Consider the following 22338-nt stretch of genomic DNA (forward strand, 5'->3'; position numbering starts at 1 on the left):
GCATCTTTCCATGTCACACCTCACAGGGAGTGGTTTACCACTTATGATGCTGGAAGGACACGATGCGTGAAGCTTGGAAATGATCATGCATGTAATATTGTTGGAGTGGGAGATGCCCACTTGGCACTTTCCCGTGGTTCTACATTTGTGCTTAAGAATGTTAGACATGTTCCTATGCTGAAAAAGAGTCTCATAAGTGCAGAACAGCTTGATGATAATGGCTATCATGTGTTTTTTGGTGATAACACATGGAAAATCAGAAAAGTGTCATTTGTAGTTGCAAAGGGTTTGAAGCGTGGTACGCTTTACTCTATGCATGTGTCAGGCATGAAAGATCATGTAATCCATGTGACAAAACAACCATCAGTATCTTTGTGGCATCGGAGGCTTGGTCACATGAGCCTCACGAGAATGAAAATATATTCTCGTTTGTAGTATATTCCAGTGTCCAATTTTTCAGATTTCACTCTATGTGAGCATTGCTTGTATGGAAAACAAACTAGGTCTATACATAAAAAGTCCAGTGGTGGCAAAAAGCTTGAGTCATTGGATTTAGTGCACAATGACGTATGTGGTCCTATGCCTACAATGTCTTTGGGAGGAGCACAGTACTATGTTACATTCATTGATGATGCTACACACAAAATATGGGTGTATCCCATAAAGAAAAAGAGTGATGTGTTTGACACTTTTAAAAAGTTTCTAGCACTTGCTAAAAATCAATCTGGCAAGAAGCTCAAATGTATGCGCACAGACAATAAGTACACCTCTCATGCTTTTGAGAGCTTCTGTGATCTGCATGGCATCAAGAGGGATTTGACATCTCCCCAAAATCTAGAGCGGAATGGTATGGTAGAAAAGGTGAACAAAACCTCACAAGAAAGGGCCACAAGTATGCTCTCTAATGCAGGTCTTACACTTGGCTTTTGGGCTGAAGCAGTGAAGACTACGGTTCATTTGATCAATAGATCATCGCATAAATCTTTGAATGGCAAAGTTCTAGAAGAGGTATGGTCTGGCAAGCCACGCTCTTATTAACACTTGCGTGTGTTTGGATGTGAGGCTTATGTACACATACCAAAGGACAAGCAGAAAAAGTTTGATCCAAAGTCACATAAATGCATCTTCCTTGGATATGGTGATTCAGGTGAAATGGGATACCGTCTATGGGATCCACTAGTCAGAAAGATTGTGCACAGCAATGATGTCATTTTTAATGAGGAAGCAATCCCATAAAGACAGTGGAAGTCAGGAGAGTGGTGTTCCAGGAGGATGGACAACCACCTCATGTTCCACATGCAGTCCCACATAATGTTGTAAATGGACAACAAGTACAGCCACAAAATGTTGAGGTAGGATGTCCATAGGAAGTGGGAGAACCTCAAGCTGTGAAGGACAATTAGTTGGGACAGCAAGTTGCTCAAGGAGAGCAAGTGATGAGATGGTCCAGTCGAGTCTCATGACCTCCACAAAGGTATACACCATCTCTTCATTAGCAGTTGTTGGAAGCTTGATGTATGCTATGGTTGCTACACGTCCAGATATATTGCTTATGCAGTGGGAGTTGTTAGCAGGTATATGGCTAATCATGGCAAGAAGCATTGGGAGGTAGTGAAGAGTATCTTGAGATATTTGATTGGTACAAGGGGTTTATGCATTTGCTTTGGGAGGAAGGATACATCAGTCCCCTCGGTTATATAGATGCTGATTTGTAGGGAATGTAGACCACCATATGTCTATTACTGGATATGTTTTCACACTCACAGGTGGTGCAGTGTCATGGGTCTCTCATTTGCAAGCATGCACGGCCTTGTCTACTACTGAGGTAGAGTATATTGCAGCCTTTGAGGCTTGCAAGAAAGCAATATGGCTTACACGTCTAGTGGGAGACATAGATTCCTACTTTGCATTGTGATAGTCAGAGTGCCATCCAATTGGCACCGAATCCTATTTTTTGTGTGAAGAAGAAGCATATTGAAGTGAAGTATCACTTCATCAAGGAAGTGCTTGAGGACAAGCATACTCAGCTTGTCAAGATTCATATAGATAACCCTGCAGATTTTCTTATGAAGAGTTTATCCTCAGAGCGCTTTGCACACTGCAGAGTGTTGATGGGCATCGGATGACATGTCCATCTTATGACATTAGGATGTCTATCTTCTTCCTTAAAGGCACATTGGCCTTTAAGTGGGAGGTTGTTGAGGGTAAAGGCCAATGGTCTAGGTTCAAACCCTTATATACAAATATCTTTCTAATAAGAACTTCGTACCCATCAGGGTGAGTTAGCACCCATCACATACTGTGTTATCAGTTATCCGCTCTCTCTCTTTTGCTCTCGATTCTCTTTCTCCTCCCATCAAAGTCGGGTAGCAAAGCATGCCTGATCACACAAGGGTAAGCCATGGGCGGGACACGTGGCCTCCACCATGGCAAAGATGGAAATACCAACTTTGGCACTTTGTAAAGTATGGATTTGTTTTGCATGTGGTCGGTGGCCTGGTGGATAGCCTTCAATGTGTAAGGACTTTTCACACCATTTATTCCTGTTGATGCCATGCCCAAGTTGTGGATAGCCAAAAATGATATTGGGCAAGTAAGTGTGGGTGTAGGCTATACACACAAGGTAGGCAATGTGCATTAAATTTACAGACCTTTGATATTTCATTGGCTGGAGTAATGGGCGCCCATCCTTCGGCCCAAGTTGACACCAAAAAATGGGCACTAGGTGGCATGTGACCTAGCTTTTGAACTCTCTTGTTTAGGGGTTGTTTAGCTGGGTGTAAAAGGGGTGCATCTGCCCATCCCAATTAAACATCTTGATTGAGGATGGGTGGAAGTCCGTGTTTTAAGGCCCTATGGTAGGTTTCAGATCGTTTGAGTGCAGGCATGTCTTGCTAAGTCATCAAAGTCCCATATGTTGGTTCAATTGTTGTAGGATGTTGTTTGTGGGAAAACTTGCCTAGTGATAAGAGGCCACCTTGTTGCTACATGGACACACTTGCATCTATTGATTATGGTGGGCGAGGTGATTAATCATCTTGAGAGAAATATGACATCCTGTCTAGATGAGGTGTGTAAAGCTTACATGCTTGAACGTTACTCTCTTTTTTGTCTAAAATTGGCCTAAAGGCCATGTTTCTAGAAAGTACTTGGGCGGCACTATGATGTTGAAGACAAGCATGTCTGTTAGCCTTTGGAAAGTGGGGAAAAATATTGAAACTCTGCCAATGCTTTTGGCCAGTCACATTCTTGATCAAAGATATGCCTTTTAACCTGGCCATTGATTGTGTGAACAATGCAAGAGGCAACCATCTATCCCATGAGGTGTAAGTGCACGTTCTTGCTTAGTGCTACATGAGTGGGAACATCATATTCAGCCAATGCTTGACTGGTTCTTGTGTGACACCAGACTGCATGCTAGGTCATGCATTGCCCTGTTGGAGTCGGGAAAAAATAGTCTCCAACCATGCATTTTGGTGCTAGCATCCCTACAAGCTTGCCCACAATGAATCAACACCTTCAGCTTAGTGCAAATCAATATGTATACACACTCATTTCGGGCTTGTAGGTGGGTCCCATATCTTACACCAAGGCAACGGCTAGTGAGTGCGAGGATACTCGTCCATGCTCGAGCCCGCTAATGGCATGGGTGCCATGTAAGAAAGCGCATGCCACGTAGGATGGTTGCAACAAGAGGTGAGCTAGTAGGGTAGTTGGATGCCACATAGGAAAGGGGTGGAGTGTGCCAAGTAAGAAGGTGGATGCCACGTAGGATGGTTGCTAAGGTATACTCTTCTTTGTCATCTTCATCTTCTTCCTCTTCATTTTATTCTGTTTCTTTTTGGCCTGCCCCGCTGTGGGTAGGTCTTAGTGGAGGCCTTAGTTTTTGAGATGGGCAATAATAGGTATTTTCTTGTAATTATGGGCATTTTTTTGGTTGGTCTACATGGTGTAAACGGTCCACGTGGTGCGAACGTTGTGCCACGTGTTGTATTGTTTGTGCATGGCAGGGTGATATGTCTTCTTCTTTGCTCCTCATGCCCACTTTTCGCTGATGATGCGCCTTTTTTGCTATTTTGTTTATCGTGCCCTTTTGTCGTTTTGCTTTTGAGATGGAAAAGCGAGGTCTTCTCTTGCAAATCAGCGACGTTCAGCTCTACCAAAGAGAGTGTGCACTTTGCCAAAGAGAGTATGCATGCATTGATTATGGAGCATGGGTTTGCGATTTGAAGGCGAGCATATCGGGACTTGCAGTGTGGGAGGAAAGACTTTCTGTGCAAAAGATGAGTTGTGTGCACAAGGGAGGAGACTTCGCGATTCTGATAAGATTGCATAGTGTCTATAAAACTGATAAGAGTTCGAGTGAAAACGTTGTGCTGGCTGTTTGTGCCTGTTGCTCTATAATTTCATGCATGGTGGACCGAGAGTTTGTTGATGAGTCATGCCTTGATCATGATACGGCAAAGAAAGTGCTCTTTGGAGAACAAGACTCTCTTGTGTCGATGGAGACTGGAAATACTTTTCATAGGGGTGTGAAGAACGTTTGCGGTTTCTTCTATTCATCATTCAATTCTTTCTTTATATTTTCCGCATGATGTCAAAGTGTTGCTTTAGACAACTGTATATTTGGATTACAGTTCTTTGTTGTTAGGGGATTACTGTAGCTGTAATAATTTTCGGTGGAAGCAGAGGACTGTGTATTCGGATTATTGTAGTTAGAACAATTTTTGGTGGTTGTGGCTTACTGATCAATTTGGTTGCAGAAATGGTAAAACGTGTTGGTGGGAAGATTACGATGGAAGCAGACAATGTTGCCATGTCTATGATGAAAGGTTAGTGGACGGAATTCTTTTGTCTAAGATCTTTTGTTCGTTTGTTTCGGATTTCTCAGAAAGCTTACGCATGTACACAGACAGAAGAGAAGAAGAAATTTGATCCACCACAGTGGCCCTCATTTGTGAACTCTCTTGTGATGGTGTCTTTTGGAAAACCTCCAAAGCACTTATGTTGATATTGTTCTTTCTTTGGGATATCCATTTGTTGAGCTATATGACCAAGATGTAATGATGGCAAGAGGCAAACTTAGAAGCTCCAAACCTAGTGGAAGCTTCTCGGTCAATAGCTCAGGATCCGTCATTGCATTTGATGCAAATGCTTGATGTACTTTCTTTCTCTCCAACGTATCCCAAAAGAAGTTAATATTTTTGTCTATGTTTGCAGTGTTTACCTTCTGCTAAGTACCTTCATTGTTAGTGAACTTCAATTTTGTTATGGCAGTGGATTTAAAAAAATTGCTCGAATCAAAAAAATTGGTTCCAAATGTGGACTTTAACTTAAGTAACTCCTCAAACACAAATGTGTTGCTCCATATTAAGTTTCTATCCTACCCTATCTTATGAGCAATTACTTTTAAGCATTTTTAAAAATATCTCCTCAGACAATCAAATAAATTGTGCAACATGGCATATACTTCAAATAATTCCTATGGGCTCAACTTTGAAAGTGGAGAACATTAGTGATCTACTTCAATACTCTTCCACTTTGCGAGCGATAGTAGTAGACATTGTAAAATGTACTAATGAAATTTTTGAGACAAGTTTCACTTTGTATTTCTTTGATGGGATAAAACTTTCAAAGAAAATAACAATAGGAAAATCTAAACATATTAATTCAAAGACATTATTACTAGATGAGTCAAAAGAACCATCCTTAGTTATTCCGTTGATTCATTTGGAAGATAAAAGAACGTACAACATGTGGAATGAAGAACATAACAAACTATTAGAAGAACTACTCTGTGCAAATCCAACATTGTGTGCAAAGGACATTGCAAATTCATTTAAGAATAGCAAAATCCAATGTCCTTACACTATGCAAAGTATTGTGAACAAAATTTACAAGCTGAAAAAACTTGTACTTAAAGAAAACAATGAGTTAGAACAATGCCAAGTGCAAATATCAAAATCAAATAAGAAGAGAAAAAGAAGAGTAATCTCAAAAGTTGAAAAATATTATAAGAAAATCCAAGATACTCCAAGATTTGCATGCATATGTTGTGGAACATTAACATTTCGTGCAAAAATGAGAAAATTAAAGGAGTATATGAGGATTTTCATAGAAACAAATGGAATAAATATTGCACAATGCAACTCAATAGACAAACTTATGTGCTCACCATGCTATAAAGACATTAAAAATCTAAAGATTCCAACAATGTGCATCAAAAATTTGAAAATGGTGCCTATCCTACCCTACACTAATGGTTTGAATGATAGTGAAGCATGCTTAGTCTCTATTCGAATACCTTTTGCTCAAATCTTTGAACTAACTTACGAAGGGCAATTTGGATTGCATGGAAGCGTTGTGAATGTTTTTGCAGATGTAGGGAGAGTACAACGAGTGCTACCACGATTGCTAAGTGAGAACAACACTATTGCAATTGCAATCAAATGCAAACTTTCTTACAAACATAGTTACATGAGTGGAGTTATTCAACCAACATTCGCTATGGTTGCACTGAATGAGTTGTTAGAAACTCCATTGTACAAAGAAAACAATGTATGTATAAATACACTTTGGGAAGAGCATGTAAAAAGAATCCAATGTAAAGACGTTAGATGATGAGACAAACTTCGAAGACAATGCCACAATTGGAGAGGACATTCAAATAGACACTTTAGTACATGAAATCTATACAAGTCAACAAGTTGTTGATTTTGAAAATCAAACAATTGCAATTGCTCCAGGCTTTTCCCCACTTAGCATTTTCAAAGACAAATATTGCGAGGAGCTGGCATTCCCCAAGCTCTTTTTTGGTAATGGCAGAAACTACAACATTCCCGAAAGAACTAGCTATCAAGCAATTGCTCGTTGGGAACTAACAAACATAGACAGACGATTTGCACTATGCATTGATAACCTCTTTTTCAAGACAATGAAAATTTTGGTTCAGCAAATCTTATCCTCTTCGTGGGTGCGCATGCGAAAAGCACAAACACAAGGACGCCTGCTACAAGCAAAAGATGCTCTTTTGGACACAAACATTGAGATATTACTCCACTCAAACATAGGTTATTGAGATTTCACCCACCTCAGGACATCAGCTGATTACAAATATTAAACAAAAAAACTACCTATTCACTATGTTGAGGCAATTGGGACCACCAACTTTCTTCATCACCCTTTCTTCAGCCGAAAAACTATGGGAACCACTCTTGCAATGTTTGAGACACTTGAACCAAAATATTTCCAAAGATACGAATCAAAATCCAAATATTGAGTTAAGAAACCTCATTCGCTCAAATCCTATTACAACTACGTAATATTATGTCAACAGATTTCAAGCTCTCAAATCATTGCTTAAACAAGATCCATCGATTCTCAGAAAATTAACCGACTTCTTTTTCTTAAACATGACCATGGCCTACTATGGATCAATCAAGCTCCTACTTTTTGAATGAATACAAATATTGAGATTGAAGCTTTTGTCGACAAGTACATAACTACAAACATATAACTACAAACATATGTGTCTTTCCATCATCTCAAATAGAAATCCAAACACATAAACATAGAAAAACTTGCTACAAAAAGAATAAAAAATGTAGATTTGGATTTCCACGACCCCCAATGTGGAAGACAAAGATTTTGTTGCCTCTAGATGCCCAATCAATTGACACAACTCTTAAAAAACAAATGAAAGATATTCGATCTAAACTATTGGAAGATACAACTCTTTCAATGACCTTTGACTCCTTCTTATCAAGGCTATCCTTCTCTGAAGAAGAATACATTCTAGTTCTTCGTACATCTATTTTACAACCAACTTTATTTCTTCAAAGAGATCCAAAAGACATTTACACAAACAACTTCAATGCATCTCTTTCAAAATTATGGGGAGCAAACACAGACGTTCAATTCATTCTAAACCCACATGGTGCAGCAGCTTACTGCACATCATACATGACAAATAGATAAAGAAACCACAGAGGTAGTAAAAGCAGCTATGGCATAAAGCATATCATCAAATGCACCACCAAATGAAAGAATTAGACGTGTAGGAAATGCAATTCTCAATACTCAACACATTAGCTCTCAACAAGCTGTGTACTTGTCTTTATCTTTGCCTTTGTCAATTTCTTCAAGACGATTTCAATACATTAATACAAATCCTCCAAAGAAACGAACAATGTTACTAAAGAGACGAGACGTGCTTCAAAAACTAGAACCAAGCAGCACAAACATTTACTTTGACGATATTATAATGAAATATTTGAAACGTCCCGCAACTATGGAGCAAATTTGCTTGGCAACGTTTGCAAGTGAGTATTCAATTTCATCATTGCATGCAAGCAAACGTAAAAAAGGGAAAATTATAAGATTCAACAATTACAACGAAACAAATAATCCTGAGGAATACTATAGATCCACAACAATGAGGTTTTTGAGGTATTGCAAGGAGAACTGCATATTCTCCTTGCAAAAGACAAAAAGCATAAAACTTGCAATAAGAAAGTGACACCACCATTAGACCCAAAAAACATTGGTGGCTTGCACAAAAAACTCCATTTAAAAAAGGACATGATAATAGAGATTTGCTCAAGAAACCTAGACATATTAGATGGATTGGTAGATGGAGCTCATGGAATATTCAACCAGTCTAACATTCACACAAATCCACAAATTGTTTGGATATTGTTTTACAATGACAACATCGGAAAGCAAACTAGGCATAAAAATAGGCATCTTTACAATAATAAAATTCCGCAAAGTTGGACTCCAATCTTCCCAATAACAAGAGAATTCCAAGTTGGAAAGAACTATCTAAACACAATTTCTCGCACATAATTCCCTATCCAACCCACTGTTGCTAGAACAATCCATCGCTCACAAGGACTATCCATGGATTCTCTTGCCTTTGATCCAACATACATCAAATCCCATGGCCCAACATACATAGCACTATCGCGTATACGAAATCTAGAATATCTGTTCTTAATTCATCCTCTAGAACCAAAACACATTAAGGTAGACACAAATGTTCTCGAAGAACTTCAACGATTGCAAATGTATAAAAGATGGACTACAGAACAAATAAACTTCTCCGGTACACAAACTCAACACAAAACAATTCAATCACTGAACATTCATGCTCTACATTCACATATTCATGACATTCTTTCAGACAAAAGCATACTTGCTTCCACAGTACTTTGTCTCCAAGAATTGCATGTCAAGATAGAAACCATTCTCAATTTACCAGGATTTGCTTGTTTGCAAAATACTAAAGGTGTAGTTATCGCAACTTGTTATCGAAAAGAACTACAATTGCTAAAACAACAAGATCTCATTAAAGATGGTTGCCAATGCTTATTGACAATTTTTAGGGACAACAACTTGGAAATAATTGCTATAGTCAATGTATACAATTCCCCCTCTACAAAAACATCCACTCTTTTTTCTTGCCTAGAAACACTACTAAACACAATAGAAACATCTACAAAATTAATCATCATAGGAGACTTCAACATTAACTATTACAACTCCAACAACAAAAATAAAAAACTCTTAAAATTCATGGAAGAAAGAAATCTCCAACAACTAATTCAACAATCAACATCTAGACATGGGTCAACAATAGACCACATTTGGTGTAACTCACCAAATGAGCATAATTTAATTGGGTCTAATTTCATTTATTGGTCGGATCACTCTCTTATTTACACAAACATCGACCTATCCTAAAAGCAATTCATCTTGTTCATCTTCATCTTCTTCTTCTCGCTGAGTTTAGAGATTGCGATGGAGCACGGCTATGGCGGACACCCTTACGCTCCTTCTCTGCAGCTGCAATTGCAACAGCAACAGCAGCAGCAGTTCCCTCCTGCCCCCCCCCCTCCTTCCCTCCATGGCCCCCAGCCCTTCCCTCAAGCAGCTCAGCCCTTCTTCCCCCCTCCCCCCATCCAATTCCCTTACTCCTCCCTCCCTTACCCCTTCGCCCCCCCCGTCTCCCTCCAGCCTCCCCCCCACCCCCCCCCCGGCTTCTTCAACCCCTGGGAACCCCCCCCTCCCATCGTCCCCCCCCCTTCCGATGCCGAGCTCCAGAAACGAATCGAGAAGCTGGTGGAGTACGCTGCCAAGAACGGGCCCGAGTTCGAGAAGATGCTCAAGGAGAAGCAGAAAGATAACCCTGCTTACGCCTTCTTGTTCGGAGCTGAGGGGCATAACTACTACAGGTATAAGCTTTGGATTACTGTCAATCCTCACCTTGGCAGCGCTCCCATGCCTCCTCTAAACCCTGCATTGCCGCCCTTGAACCCTGCCCTCAACCCTCCTCCACTTGCCGCTTTGAATCTCACATTGAACCCTGCTCTCAATACCTCTTTGAACGCACCCCTTCCTTCTAATGCAGTTCCTCCGCCTCCGGCTCCTGTTTTTCCTACATTTTACGATCAGCAACAATTGCATCACCATCATCAGCAACCCCCACAAGCGCAGCCATACTTTGATCGGGCGCCGCAAGAAACTTATGAGGAACCGGTCCCAAAGCCGTTCAAGGGGCTTTCTGGGCCTCTGCCCACTGATGTTGCAGTTGAGTTGCAGGGTGTTTTAGAAAATCTAACAGGGACAAAGGAATCGATCAAAGGCGCAAAGAATTGGTTTATGCAAAGATCACCATTTGCACCTGCTCTGGCAGAAGCCCTGCGTGCACGAGTCTTGTCTCTAGATGACGACATTCGGCAACTCCACGTCATATACTTGGCCAATGATATTCTCTTTGACAGGTGCAGGCTTCTGGCCTCTCTTCGTGTCCGTTGTTGCTGTTTTGTTCGAGGTCCTAATTGATTCAACGAGTTGAATGAAGTGTGCTTTGATGTGAATGTTCTTGACAGCTGCGAGCCAAAAGCAAGTAGTTAAGTCAGTTGATAAATGAATGCTTATGTGGGTGTGGGTGTGTGGATGCTTGTTCATGTGAGAGGCATATTTAAATGGTCTGCAGCCGTCGTATGGTGTTGATGACACCTCTTTGGTTTTCACAGCAGCTAGGGCTTAGCAATGTATGTTGTTCTTCTTGACGTAATGGTTGACCATCATGATGTTAAGAACTGGACTGTTTTCTTTGCTTGGAAGAAATCCTAACAACATGATATTATTGGTGAGCTAAGGAGCAGAAAGGAGAGTCTAGTGATAACAGAGAAAAATAAATCTATATTGCATAGAATGTAAACCCGCTTCTTCAATTGTAATATTGCAGGCAAGCTGTGTAAAAGGAGCGTCCTTTGAGCAGGTCAACTCCACAAGCCCATTCTTATGGACAAGCTGGACAATGTGACTCTGAACACTGATGTGAAGGGTTGTAGTCATAGAACCATTGCTGCCTGAGAATAACATCGTCGTGTGATAAGGGCATGATGACGAAGCTCAGCTTCTCCATGTATTGCTGGATGCATAAGCACAACTGCTTCATCCATGTGTTGTGCAAGAAAGCTGAGCGATTGGCAAGCTTTGTCTATTAATATTTGAAAGAACTGGGGTTCGCATGCAATTATAGATGTGTTCAATAGCTGCCCTAGGAGAGCCCTGCTGCCTACATATGCATTCCCAGCTGCTACTCAGCTGTGTGCTGACCTGCACACGGGAATGATTTGGCTTCCTTTCTAAATGCCTCCCCAAAGGAGGCTGTTCATAGGGCTGTAGGTCCTCCAGTCTGGCTAATCCAATGCTGGCTGACGACTGGGTCTGAGCTAGCCCAATGCAAGCTGACCCCCGTCCTGATCCCATGCTGACTTATCCTGATCTGGCCGACCTGTCCAGGCAGACCAGGACATCTTTGAGCACCTTTAAAGGCACCTCTAATGGTGATTTTCATGGCTTGCTACAGCCAACTATTTCTGCCCTATTCCAGGGCCTTTGCCAGTCCTGCATGCTGGCCTTTACTGCCCACATGGCAGTCCTGATTCTCTCTTCGTGATCAGCCCATGGGGCAGCCTTATCATCAGAGGCTTCTCTCACACCCATACATGTACAGGTGTCAAGCCCCTTTGTTCTCTTCATATGGGTGCTCATATGTGGGGCATTGATTCTATTATTCCAACATCCCCTCTCAATGACACACTGCGGTCCAATAGCCACTCTATCAAACAGTCTGGAGGGCTTCACCATCCCACTTGGACCAACATTGTGATCAAGCATGTCATTGTAAATGAGCATAAATGCAGAGAGAAAACATACTCTAGTTCTTCATTTTGCTTGCCATCACAGCAAGCCAGGTACCTCAACGAAGTATCCACCTGAAGATCTTCTTGAGTTTTTGGATCCTCATACCCATTAGTGTTTCCAACTATCTTAAAAGGGCCTTCCTTATCCTCTTCCTCTTTGATGAAGGCACAGCCTTGTTCTCAGCATGATCTGAGTCACCTTTGCTGTCTTTCACCTTCATAAAGGAATTTTGATTTTCTGACCATTGCTCAATGTCAGACATGAGCATTGTCACACTTGGATCAACCAATGTGTTCACGGGCTTGAGTGTAATTACCCTCCTTTTTAACCAAATAAGCTGGTTGGTCACCAACTCTTCTACCTTGAGCTGATCTTTATTTTTATGATCCGCCCTTTTCGTCTTGCAGTCACACACAAGATGTCCAGGGTAGTAGCAGGTTCTCTTTTTTCTCATTGTTAGAAGACTTCCTGTACTCTCAACAATCTTTCTTGTTTCACTTACCCTTGCTGGGCCTGCCTTTCCTACTACCTTTCCCTCACTATAATTGATAATGCCTTCTTGTCACCATCTTTGTCTTGCAACTTCCTACCCAGCTTCTTTAACGACAAACCTCCTCGAAAGGTGAGGGGATTTGATCTTTCTCCAGTCGTCTAGGTAGTCACTATTTCATTGAAGCTTCGCGGAAGCTTGCTGGTTATTGACAAACTCTCCCTCACCCACTGTTGGCATAAACAATTGATTCTGGAGTGTCACCATCTGCACCATGTCGTTGCTCTAGTACAGACTTTATGAATATTCAAGGCCTCACAAACGCTACTAATGGAATGTTTGGAAGCTTGAATCTGTAGTCATCCCAATGATCATGGATGGTGCCTTAGCATCCCACCTCTCTCAATGTTGGTTTTGCATCCTTCATGACCTTGTCCCAATGCAGCGTTTTGATATTGGGGCTTAGTCTCAGCACCATCAGTAATCTCCCATAAGCCTCTTGCCACCATGTGACTTTGTATCTTTAACTTGCAGCTATGATAGTTTGTAGCAAGCATCCCCTTCTCACCAAAGTTATGGATAGGTGTAAGAGATGCCATGGATGTTCTTGGTCGAGTCCCTGAAACCAAACGTCCAACAAAAAAAAACATTTGCACTCACTACAAGCTTCACTTGATTACAACACCCCTTACTAAATTGAAGTCACCCTCCTTTCTTCAAGTAAGCGCCTCAACTTTAGTTGTGGAATCATATCTTTGGAGTAGACTACCTGAGCTTTGATACCATGCTAGAAAACCTATGTATGTATCAACACTCCATCTGATACCATGCTAGAGAAATGACCTTGCATCTTCTATCAATGCAGACTGTACATAGTGGGGCATGGAGGCCTTCTTTGACCTAAGAATGTGGGAGATCTCAGGGTTGATGAGTAATTGGACTCACTTGAGTGGTAGAGGATTAGGGTAGTGGGCCGTCTGGGCAAGGATTGGACCATTGACCCAATTTCAGTTTCAGTAGGGTAGGTTGGGGTGCGGTGGTGCCTATGGTTGTGGGTGGGTCGGTCTCTTTGGGAGATTCAGTGGGATCCGGTTGAGTTGTTTTGGCCCTTGTGAGTAGGGCAATTGGATAGAGTGGAGGAGGTGTTTTTTGCTCGTATACTACATGCACTAGTCGACTTCTTCAGGTGGAGGTGGCAGTGTGGACTTCGTTGAGAGTGTCGTCGGATGGAGTAGCAAGTTCTCCAAAAAGTGGCTCCCATTTTTGGCACGTCTTTGGATCAATTGCAAGGGACGAAAGATCTCGTACTTCTTTTGGATGTGCATGCAAGTTTGCCTATTGGCCTAATGCTAGAGTAGAGGTGTATAGATGGTAGGACATGATCCTACATTGTTTACAGGGTTGCCTCGCAATGCAGAGGATTTGGATGGGTGGTTCTCTGGATTTCTCCTAGTATGCAGAGGCTATAGCATGAGTCACGTGGGGGACGGCTACATGGCTCACGGAGGGGGGCAGGCCTTCTCCATCAATCCAACTTCTCCGGCCTATAGGATTCAGGGCTAGTGGGTCTTCAAGATAGAGGCACAAGATGCAACGCCGCCTTCTAGCACCGCACCATTTGCCTTCACAAGAGGATAGTGTATGGGAGACGATGTCTAGCATGACTGCTTGGAACATTTGGGTGGTCCATTGCACTTTTGTGATTGGCTATGAGGTTCCTTGACAGCCACCCTCGTCGCCATGTGGTAGGATATTATCTATACCCTGCATGCCATTTGGGAGCATGGGACTTCAGGATATAGGGCGACCGCCGAACAAGAGCGTTGTGCATGGCTTGGCTTGCAAGTGGTTTTTTATTAGTTGGGTGTATAGACATTCACCCTAGTTTTTAGCCTTGTAGACTAGGGCAAGCAATAGCTCAAAGAATGATGCAATGGAGACAAAAACGAGCTGCTATAATGAATTGCTGCAAAAAATGAAAGAGTAAAGAGTACACCCTGTACGATGAAACCCTAGGACGGGGTGTCCTAGTGGTGCTAGCTGTACTAATTGGTACATGTGCTAACTGCACCAAGTGTCTTAATTGCCCCTAACTAGGTCTACGAGGCACATACCAAGGAAGGAGTGGCACCTATAGATAGCCCATAGAATGGCCTACAAATCCCCCTCCATGGTATGGGCTGAAGTATCCTGGACACATCTTAGAATACCTGAAGAACTAATGTCATGGTTGCATATGTTCACCCTGTAGGGATATAGCAACCTATGACTGTACAGAGCATAACAGATCTAGTCACAAAAGGTACTAAGTTCAAAGCTTGCCGGAAAGCTTCAAACTTAGGTCGAGGGAGAGCCTTCGTAAAAAGATCTGCCAAGTTGTCTTCAGTGGGAACATAAGTCAATTGAATATCACCTGTTGATAATCTCTCTTTGACATGGTGCATCAATGGACCAAACTTGATACTCCCTTGATAGGAGTCTATGGCATAAGGTGCCAGACTAGGGTATATCATTGCCATGTTGTACTATATCAACCCAAATGAAATCAAAATTTTCATGACTCTAGGGAATAGCATGAACCATAATGTTACCAACTTTTGTACTATCTAGACCTTTGTGCATTTAATTTTCAATGGATGTCCTCCTTTGAAAATCCTATCTCCACTAAGACAAAAATGCAAGATGCTTCAGTGGCATGCTAGACAATATTTACGAAAATAGGAACAAAATTGGTACAAATATAGGGCATATATGATAAATTGTAGGAACTGATTTTAGTTCCATTTAGACCTTTGTGCATTGAACTTTTAATGGATGTCCTCATTTTTTCATCTAACCCAATGAGCTGACAAAATATGATGCGTCATTGTCATGTTGGGCTACCCAATATGCTTTGTGCGGGCATGGAAAACTGGATTCCGTGCAACAGCCAAATCACTCTGACTATCAGTGAAGATGGCAGTAGGAGCAGCTCGACTACATGAAGATCTGCAAGTAACTTTTGGAGCCAAACACACTCCACCGTAGCTGAAAAAGCTGCTCTGTACTCAGCCTCACAGCTAGAAGTAGCAAATGTAGTTTGCTTCTTGCTGAAGCATGAAGTACCAAGCATGAAACAGTTGCCACTATGTGACACATGGGTGTCGGAACAGCCAGCCCAATCACTATCAGTGATCTATGCATGACAAGTGAAGAATTGTCCTCATAGAGAAGGCCCAAATGCTGAGTGCCTTCGAGGTTCTTTTCACGGCCTGGCAATGGTGTGTAGAGGGGCTGTGCATATATCTGCTCAACTGTGAGACAGCTTAATGAAGATCAGGTCTGATATGGCATTAATAAATCAAACAACCAACTGCGTGCTGATAGAGAGTGACATCACATGCACCACTGCCATCCTCAGATGAGAAATGAAAACCAGGCTCTAATGGTGTGGATACTGGCTTGCAATCCTTAAACTGAAAAAGCTGCAAAAGCTGTCCAATATACTTGGATTGTGACATCAAAATACCTAGCAAATTGAATGCCTAGATAATAATGCAAAAAACAAAGATCAGACATAGCAAATGTCTTCTGCAAGTCAAGCTAAAAAGCTGCAATTTTCTCAGCATCAACTCAGCTCATTCATGAGCAAATGCAAAAGCATAAGGGCTGTACTCAGCCCCACCAAGGAAAAACACAGGCCCCTTGTGGCCAGCTACGTGCACACTCCAAGAGAAGCCATAAGATGACACCCGAGACTAGTCCTTGTCGTCAACCTGTGAACATACGTGTTCAACTCAAGCTCTAAAGTAGTGGCCCTGATCAGCCCGTGAGCTCACATGCTCAGCTTGAGCCCCAAAACACCGACCAGCAGCAACCCGTGAACACCGGACGGTAAAGAAGTGTTCATATCCAACGTGCTACGTTGAATCAACAAAGGTAACTTTGCTCAGCCCGTACGTACGGCCTACAACCCTTGATGCTCACGCCACGTGGCTTCCCACGACCTGGTTCCCGTAGGGTGGCCCAAGCGCCATGTGACTTGAATCCTTTGCACTTCGTCACCCCGTGAGATCCCATCGGCTGTCATCCTCTTTCTTCCAAGATCCTCCTTGCCAAAAGCATCTGGGCATGGGGAAATGCCACGTGGCATCCCCCCCTTCATCTGCCCCTTGCCCCCTCTAGTGGGACCTCTTTAAGACCCTACCAATGGCCAACTTTGGATCCTAAGGTTCTTTGACCCCTCTTGGGCTTAAACCTCTCATTTACCCCCAAGGCACTATTTCCTAGGGGGAAAACTTGCACATCCATACCCTGTATCCTTGCCCCTTAGTTTTCCAGTCCTGCCCAACGCATGTACCAACTCACGCCCTTGTGACACCCTGGTCTGTGGTAATGCAGACTTTTCAGTCACCAGTCTGTTGCAGGTTGGTTGACTTGTTATTGGGTCAGCCGGTTGGCTGACTGGGTTGTCCAGTCAGAGGGCTACCCGGCGCTATAAAAGGCCCCATGTGGTGGCATTTGTTAGTTCAGTCGAGGTACAGCCCTCAGCCTGGAAACGGCTTTACAGTGCACACACTGGCTGGCTGTAGGAGATTGCATGTGAGTGCAGGAGGGAGCAGCAGATGGATCTAGGAGGGGTTTACTGCAGAGGGTTAGCAAACAGAGCTCGTGGTGTTACCAGATTTCAGCATATGTTTGCTGCAAGTGCTGGTACATATTTTAAAGCGTCTTGTGTATGGTTTTCTAGTCTATAGATGAGATCTAGCATATCCCTCTCAGATCTGAAAGTGTTCTCTATCTCTTCTTTAGTGTGCACAAGTCTATAAGCGAGATCACTGAGTGTTGTACTCTGGAAAATCTTGTGCATTAGGTGTCTTGGTTTTCTCAGTTGGTGATTGCAAGGAAATTGTTATATCTGCACGTCATGTTTAGCTATGCTGTGTGCCAGACAAGTGTAGGTATGTTTCCCAACATTTTAGGCTACTGCACTGCTGTGGTTACCACAGGCGGACAGTTTATGACAGGTGTCTTTAGACAGAGTAATGCAATGCAATGTAACTAGTTTGTATTCTTCAAAGCCAAAATTTAATCTAGTTTAAGATTTCCATTTACTGAAAAGGTTGTCTACTATAAAACAGTAAAAACCAAGTACATACTTTTTCAATTAAATATAATTACTGCCTAAGATGTTTTGGCTTTAATGGGGTTGTAGTTTGCAGCGCCGTATCATTTTGAAGGAAATTGACAATGAGGCCTTGGCATTCCAGCCAGTTTTGGGCTGTATGCTGGCAGCTATCTATCACAATCCTCAAAATAAAGAAGCCAATCAGACGCGGCTTCAAAAAATACTGCAGTTTTGGGCTTCTAAGGAAGTTTATAACAAGGAAATAATCGCCGCTCTGGAGGGTGAGATGATGGCAGGGCCTCCAGCAGGATATCGACTTCCAGTACATCTTTTGGCTCCAAAGACTGGTACTTCATCCTTGGCTCCGTCTTCCAGTTCTTCAGGTATCTCTCTGACAAGTTGCTTTAGCTTGCATACGTTGTTCGGTCATTAAAATGAATGTTGAATGACAGTGGTCTATTTTTCATCTGGAAAGTTCAAGTCTTCTGCTGATGTTTTGTGCCATGGGATCTAACAGCTGCACCTCTCTCCCCTGAGCCTGCCACTGGGAATGAGCAGGGTGCTATGGTAAGTCCTGAGCACGCACGAACTTCTCATTCTCCTTCAGAGCAAGATCAGCGACTATCACTCACAGCCCTTGCAGCAGCTGCTCAGTATGGGGCAACTCCTGGCACTACGCCCTCAGTCACCCAGCACTTTGTGACTAATTCTGTTCCTGCTGTATACCCCGCACTCAACCCACCATTTCTCAGTTCTCTGTCAGCTCCTGCCTCCTCCATTAACCAGCCGCCTCTTGCTGCATTGCCTACCATGCGTGTAGCAGATCATCCTCCCTACCCCCTTTTTCCACCTGGGCTCATACCAGGGATGGTTCGAAAGATGCAGATAGGAAGTGGTGTTCCTTATTCTCTTTTGAGTCCTCTGGATATACCAGCAGTTATCCCACCATCGACTGCCTCAGACTCTTACATTTTAGACAGGGTTGCAAAGTTCTTTAAAGACATTGGTGAACCTGATCCTTTGGAAGGGCAATTGAAGGGTGCAAGGACACTGGTGGATGAAGATGAAAGGAAAGAGGAAGAACAAAGTCGAAAGGGTGGGGCCTGCATACCTCCACCTGCAAACTTAAGTGTGGATCTTGAAATGAATACACTTCCTGATGGAAGTATGGAGCACAAGCCGGGAGCAATAAGTACAGGAAGGCTTGGGCTAGGGGCAGTAGCAGATCCAAATGAAGTCACTCAATATGATGATGTTTATACTTCCTACCGTAAACAACGCAGCACCAATTATCATACATCCATGAGTGCACGAGCTGCTGCTAGGTAAAAGATTTTTGTCAGGATTATCTCATTTGCTACTTTTTAAGAATGTTCTTGGCATATAAACAGTAGGAAAAATTGATGTATTGAGTTCTGGAAGGATTTCATGGAAGAAAGTATATCTGCAATGGGTTTCTTTTTGCCGCTACTTACCTCCCAAAATTCACTTGATTTCTTTTTCGAAAAGAAGAGGAAAAATATGAAATCTTGATCCTTTAGTGGGGCATCTAAAGCATGAGAGTTTGCTTCTGTCCCATATCCAAAAGAAAAACAAAACAAACCAAACAAAAGTAAGTGGGGGCTTTGGGAAGAGGCCTCTCTACCGTATAGGCACATGTTATATATGTTTGAGGATATAGATATTCCAACACAAGAAGAGAAGCAATTAACGAGCAATGGACCCTAGCCACATGCTATCAAATCATAACTTGTCTCTTGCTGCTCCAGAAGATTGTGCTTGAGCGCAAACAAGAAGGTAGAGATACCTCTTTCTTAATTAGAATGAAAAGACCCCATGGATTTGATCCTCCGGTGTGATGGCAAATTGTAGGTCCATGTGTACCTCACACATGTGAGTATTCTTGTTAGCATGCTTCTAATGTACGCCGTTGGGATTTGCCATCACTCCGTTGTATGAGTAATATATGGGGGCATGTGATTGTGATGAATATCTTAGGCGTTGAGATGAACTTTTTTGTGTCTTTAATTGAGGAAGTTTAAATGGAGGATTGTAAGTCTAACTCTTGCACCCATGTCACGAGTTGAAATATGCAAATGATAATAGGGAAGATATGGGTTGTACCTTCTATGGGGTAGCTTGTTTGGGTAGGTCAAGTTGAATCAATGGATCTTCTAGCACGTGTGTATAGGTCTCCATTGGCCATATGGGTCACCATGGGTACCCATGGATCTATGCGTCTTTAATGAAACTGCATGAGTATAGTGTTTCTAATCACTATGAGGGCCTTGTCAATGATCCCTACCAGTCTTTGCGAGTCTTGATGTGTCCCTATCAATTCTTACATATCCCAAATCCGTGCAATTGATTCTTGCATATCTTTATGAGTTCTTATCTATTGCTACAAGTCCCTTGGTAACCTTATAGGTGCCTATGCATGTGTACAAGCCTTAAAAGATCCTTATTGGGACCTAAGAGTTTGGATGGGTCCTTAGAAATCATTATGTCCGTATGGATCCCTTTGGACCGTTATATACAATTTCATTTCCATTGCTTGCTTTAGGTTCATGATTGTCTTCTTTTCTTTACTTCGTAGGAGACTTAGTTATTGATCCAATTGTATAGTCTCCTAGCTTTGTCTTGGAATCAATAGGTGCATAACAAAGATGATTAGGACCTATTTGATCGCAAGATCTAGATGTTATAATAGCGAGTGGCCATTTTGTTGTTTTGTGCATTGACTTTGAGGATGGCTCACTAGCTAGTATACACCATAAATCCTTAGTGTCCCTTATCACCTTGATATTTTATACATTTGTGGTATCAAGGCTAGCTCTAATGCAAGGACAAAACTTTGAAGAGTTGAAGCACCATTCATACTCACAATATATCTTACCAAGGTTGCATTGACTTTTTGAGTTCTTAAACTAGAAGCAACTCAACTTCTTGGAATGCAAATGCTCTTGCACTATGGTTTTGCCACAACTTGCAATCTCGGGATGTTTAAAAGTGAGTGTGGCCTTTTTCATAGTGATGTCATTATTTTTTTCCACAAAAGAAAGTGTTATATAACCCAAACACTTGATGTATGTGTACCTTGCAGGTACTACTATATGATTCGTTTCCAAGCTTCGAGCGCTTTTCATTAAACTCATATGAAGATACAAGTATGATATATGACTAGATAGGAATCAAGCACATGCTACTTGACACCAGAGGAACTAACAATTACTACTAGCTAGTGAACACATGCATGAATTCTAATCACCATGAATAATCACAACCATTGCATGGTCTAATGCAGAGATTGAACTATAAATATCCATTAAATTTATACAATTATCGGGATTGTTTTATTCAACAAATTATTTATTGATTTTCAATCGGCTACCATGCGAATTGGCATTCAATAGGCTTAATTGGTATGTTGACACTTATAATAATGATGGTGAAAATCAGCTGCCATGCTAGCACTACCAATTACTACTAGTTAGTGATCACATGCGTGAATTCTAACTATTCCCAATATTGGAACTAATTAGTGAACACTAGTTTAAGTCAAGACCCATGTGGCTTTTGCAGCTTCAAGTTATCTTCAATTTCATAGATCATAGATTTGGTTATGTAACACAAATGACAATAGTTGGGAAAATGATGGAGTGGAGAGCACCATCTAGGTGAAATGATGGACCTATGGTGAGGATAAAGTAGAGCCCCTCGAAGTTTGATTATAATTGAGTGATGACTTAATTTCAATGATTTTAAGCCACTGGGATTGCAACCAATTACTAAGTGGTATCCCTTGGAGTTTAATTAAGTTTAAATGGGATGACTTAAATTTAATTCTTTTTAGCCATTGGGCTTGCAACCAATTAAATAGCCACACAGCTCCTATAGCCACTTGGCTTGCATGATGGGATGACCGCCTGTTCCACTGCCATGGCTAGAGAAATCTTCACAAAGGGGGTTTGGGGTTTTCCCCTTGTCCCCCTTCAAAACAAAGTGCCACGTTGTCTATTGTCACCTCTTTGACAACTAGTTGGATTGCCATAGTTGTGACTTAAAGGATCTATGAGCCTTACTTGTTAGCTCACCAACCTTATTCACTTTTGAAAGTACCTTAGACTTCCTTGTCTTTTGCTTGACATGTGCATGTTCCAATATTGCAAGGTGGGTATTTTATTATTAGCAATTGATTGTCATTGACTCCATTGGTGAAAGGCATCCAATACATATATCAATCTTCTTCAAACTCATGTTACTATATCAAGACACATCAATGTTGGGTGTCGCATTACAATGGTTGCTTTAAGCAATATCTCATACTACTTTTTGTTGGCTTGATGAAAATGTTTTCCACAAAAAGAAAGTGTTCTAAAACCCAAACACTTAATATATGTGTACCTTGCAAGTACTACTATATGCTGCGTTTCCAAGCTTTGAGCCCTTTTCATTAAACTCATATGAAGATACAAGTATGACATATAACTAGATAGGAATCGAGCACATTCTAGTTGACACC

At 41.8% G+C, this 22338-nt stretch overlaps 1 protein-coding gene across 1 annotated transcript; it reads left to right on the forward strand.

Moving 5' to 3' along the window:
- Window positions 1–9756: 9756 nt before the first annotated feature.
- Window positions 9757–19276, forward strand: LOC147882826 (SUPPRESSOR-OF-WHITE-APRICOT/SURP RNA-binding domain containing protein 1-like). Its single transcript, XM_087401060.1, has 3 exons — window positions 9757–10784; window positions 17904–18199; window positions 18334–19276. Exons 1-3 carry the CDS (start codon window positions 9802–9804, stop codon window positions 19143–19145), a joined length of 2091 nt encoding a protein of 696 aa, XP_087257186.1. The 5' UTR covers window positions 9757–9801; the 3' UTR covers window positions 19146–19276.
- Window positions 19277–22338: the final 3062 nt, after the last annotated feature.

The sequence above is a fragment of the Dipteris shenzhenensis genome, chromosome 29 (genome assembly GCF_047967505.1).
Source record: "Dipteris shenzhenensis isolate YYH24624 ecotype China chromosome 29, Dip_SZ_1.0, whole genome shotgun sequence".
In the NCBI taxonomy this organism is placed as follows: Eukaryota; Viridiplantae; Streptophyta; class Polypodiopsida; order Gleicheniales; family Dipteridaceae; genus Dipteris; species Dipteris shenzhenensis.

What these genes read in the sequence shown, in the direction of transcription:
- LOC147882826 (XM_087401060.1), top strand. Translation starts at nt 9,802, where the DNA reads ATGGAGCACGGCTATGGCGGACACCCTTACGCTCCTTCTCTGCAGCTG. An exon ending in AATGATATTCTCTTTGACAG is followed by an intron (nt 10,785 to 17,903) that starts GTGCAGGCTTCT and finishes ATGGGGTTGTAG; the next exon opens with TTTGCAGCGCCGTATCATTT. An exon ending in TCCGTCTTCCAGTTCTTCAG is followed by an intron (nt 18,200 to 18,333) that starts GTATCTCTCTGA and finishes GGGATCTAACAG; the next exon opens with CTGCACCTCTCTCCCCTGAG.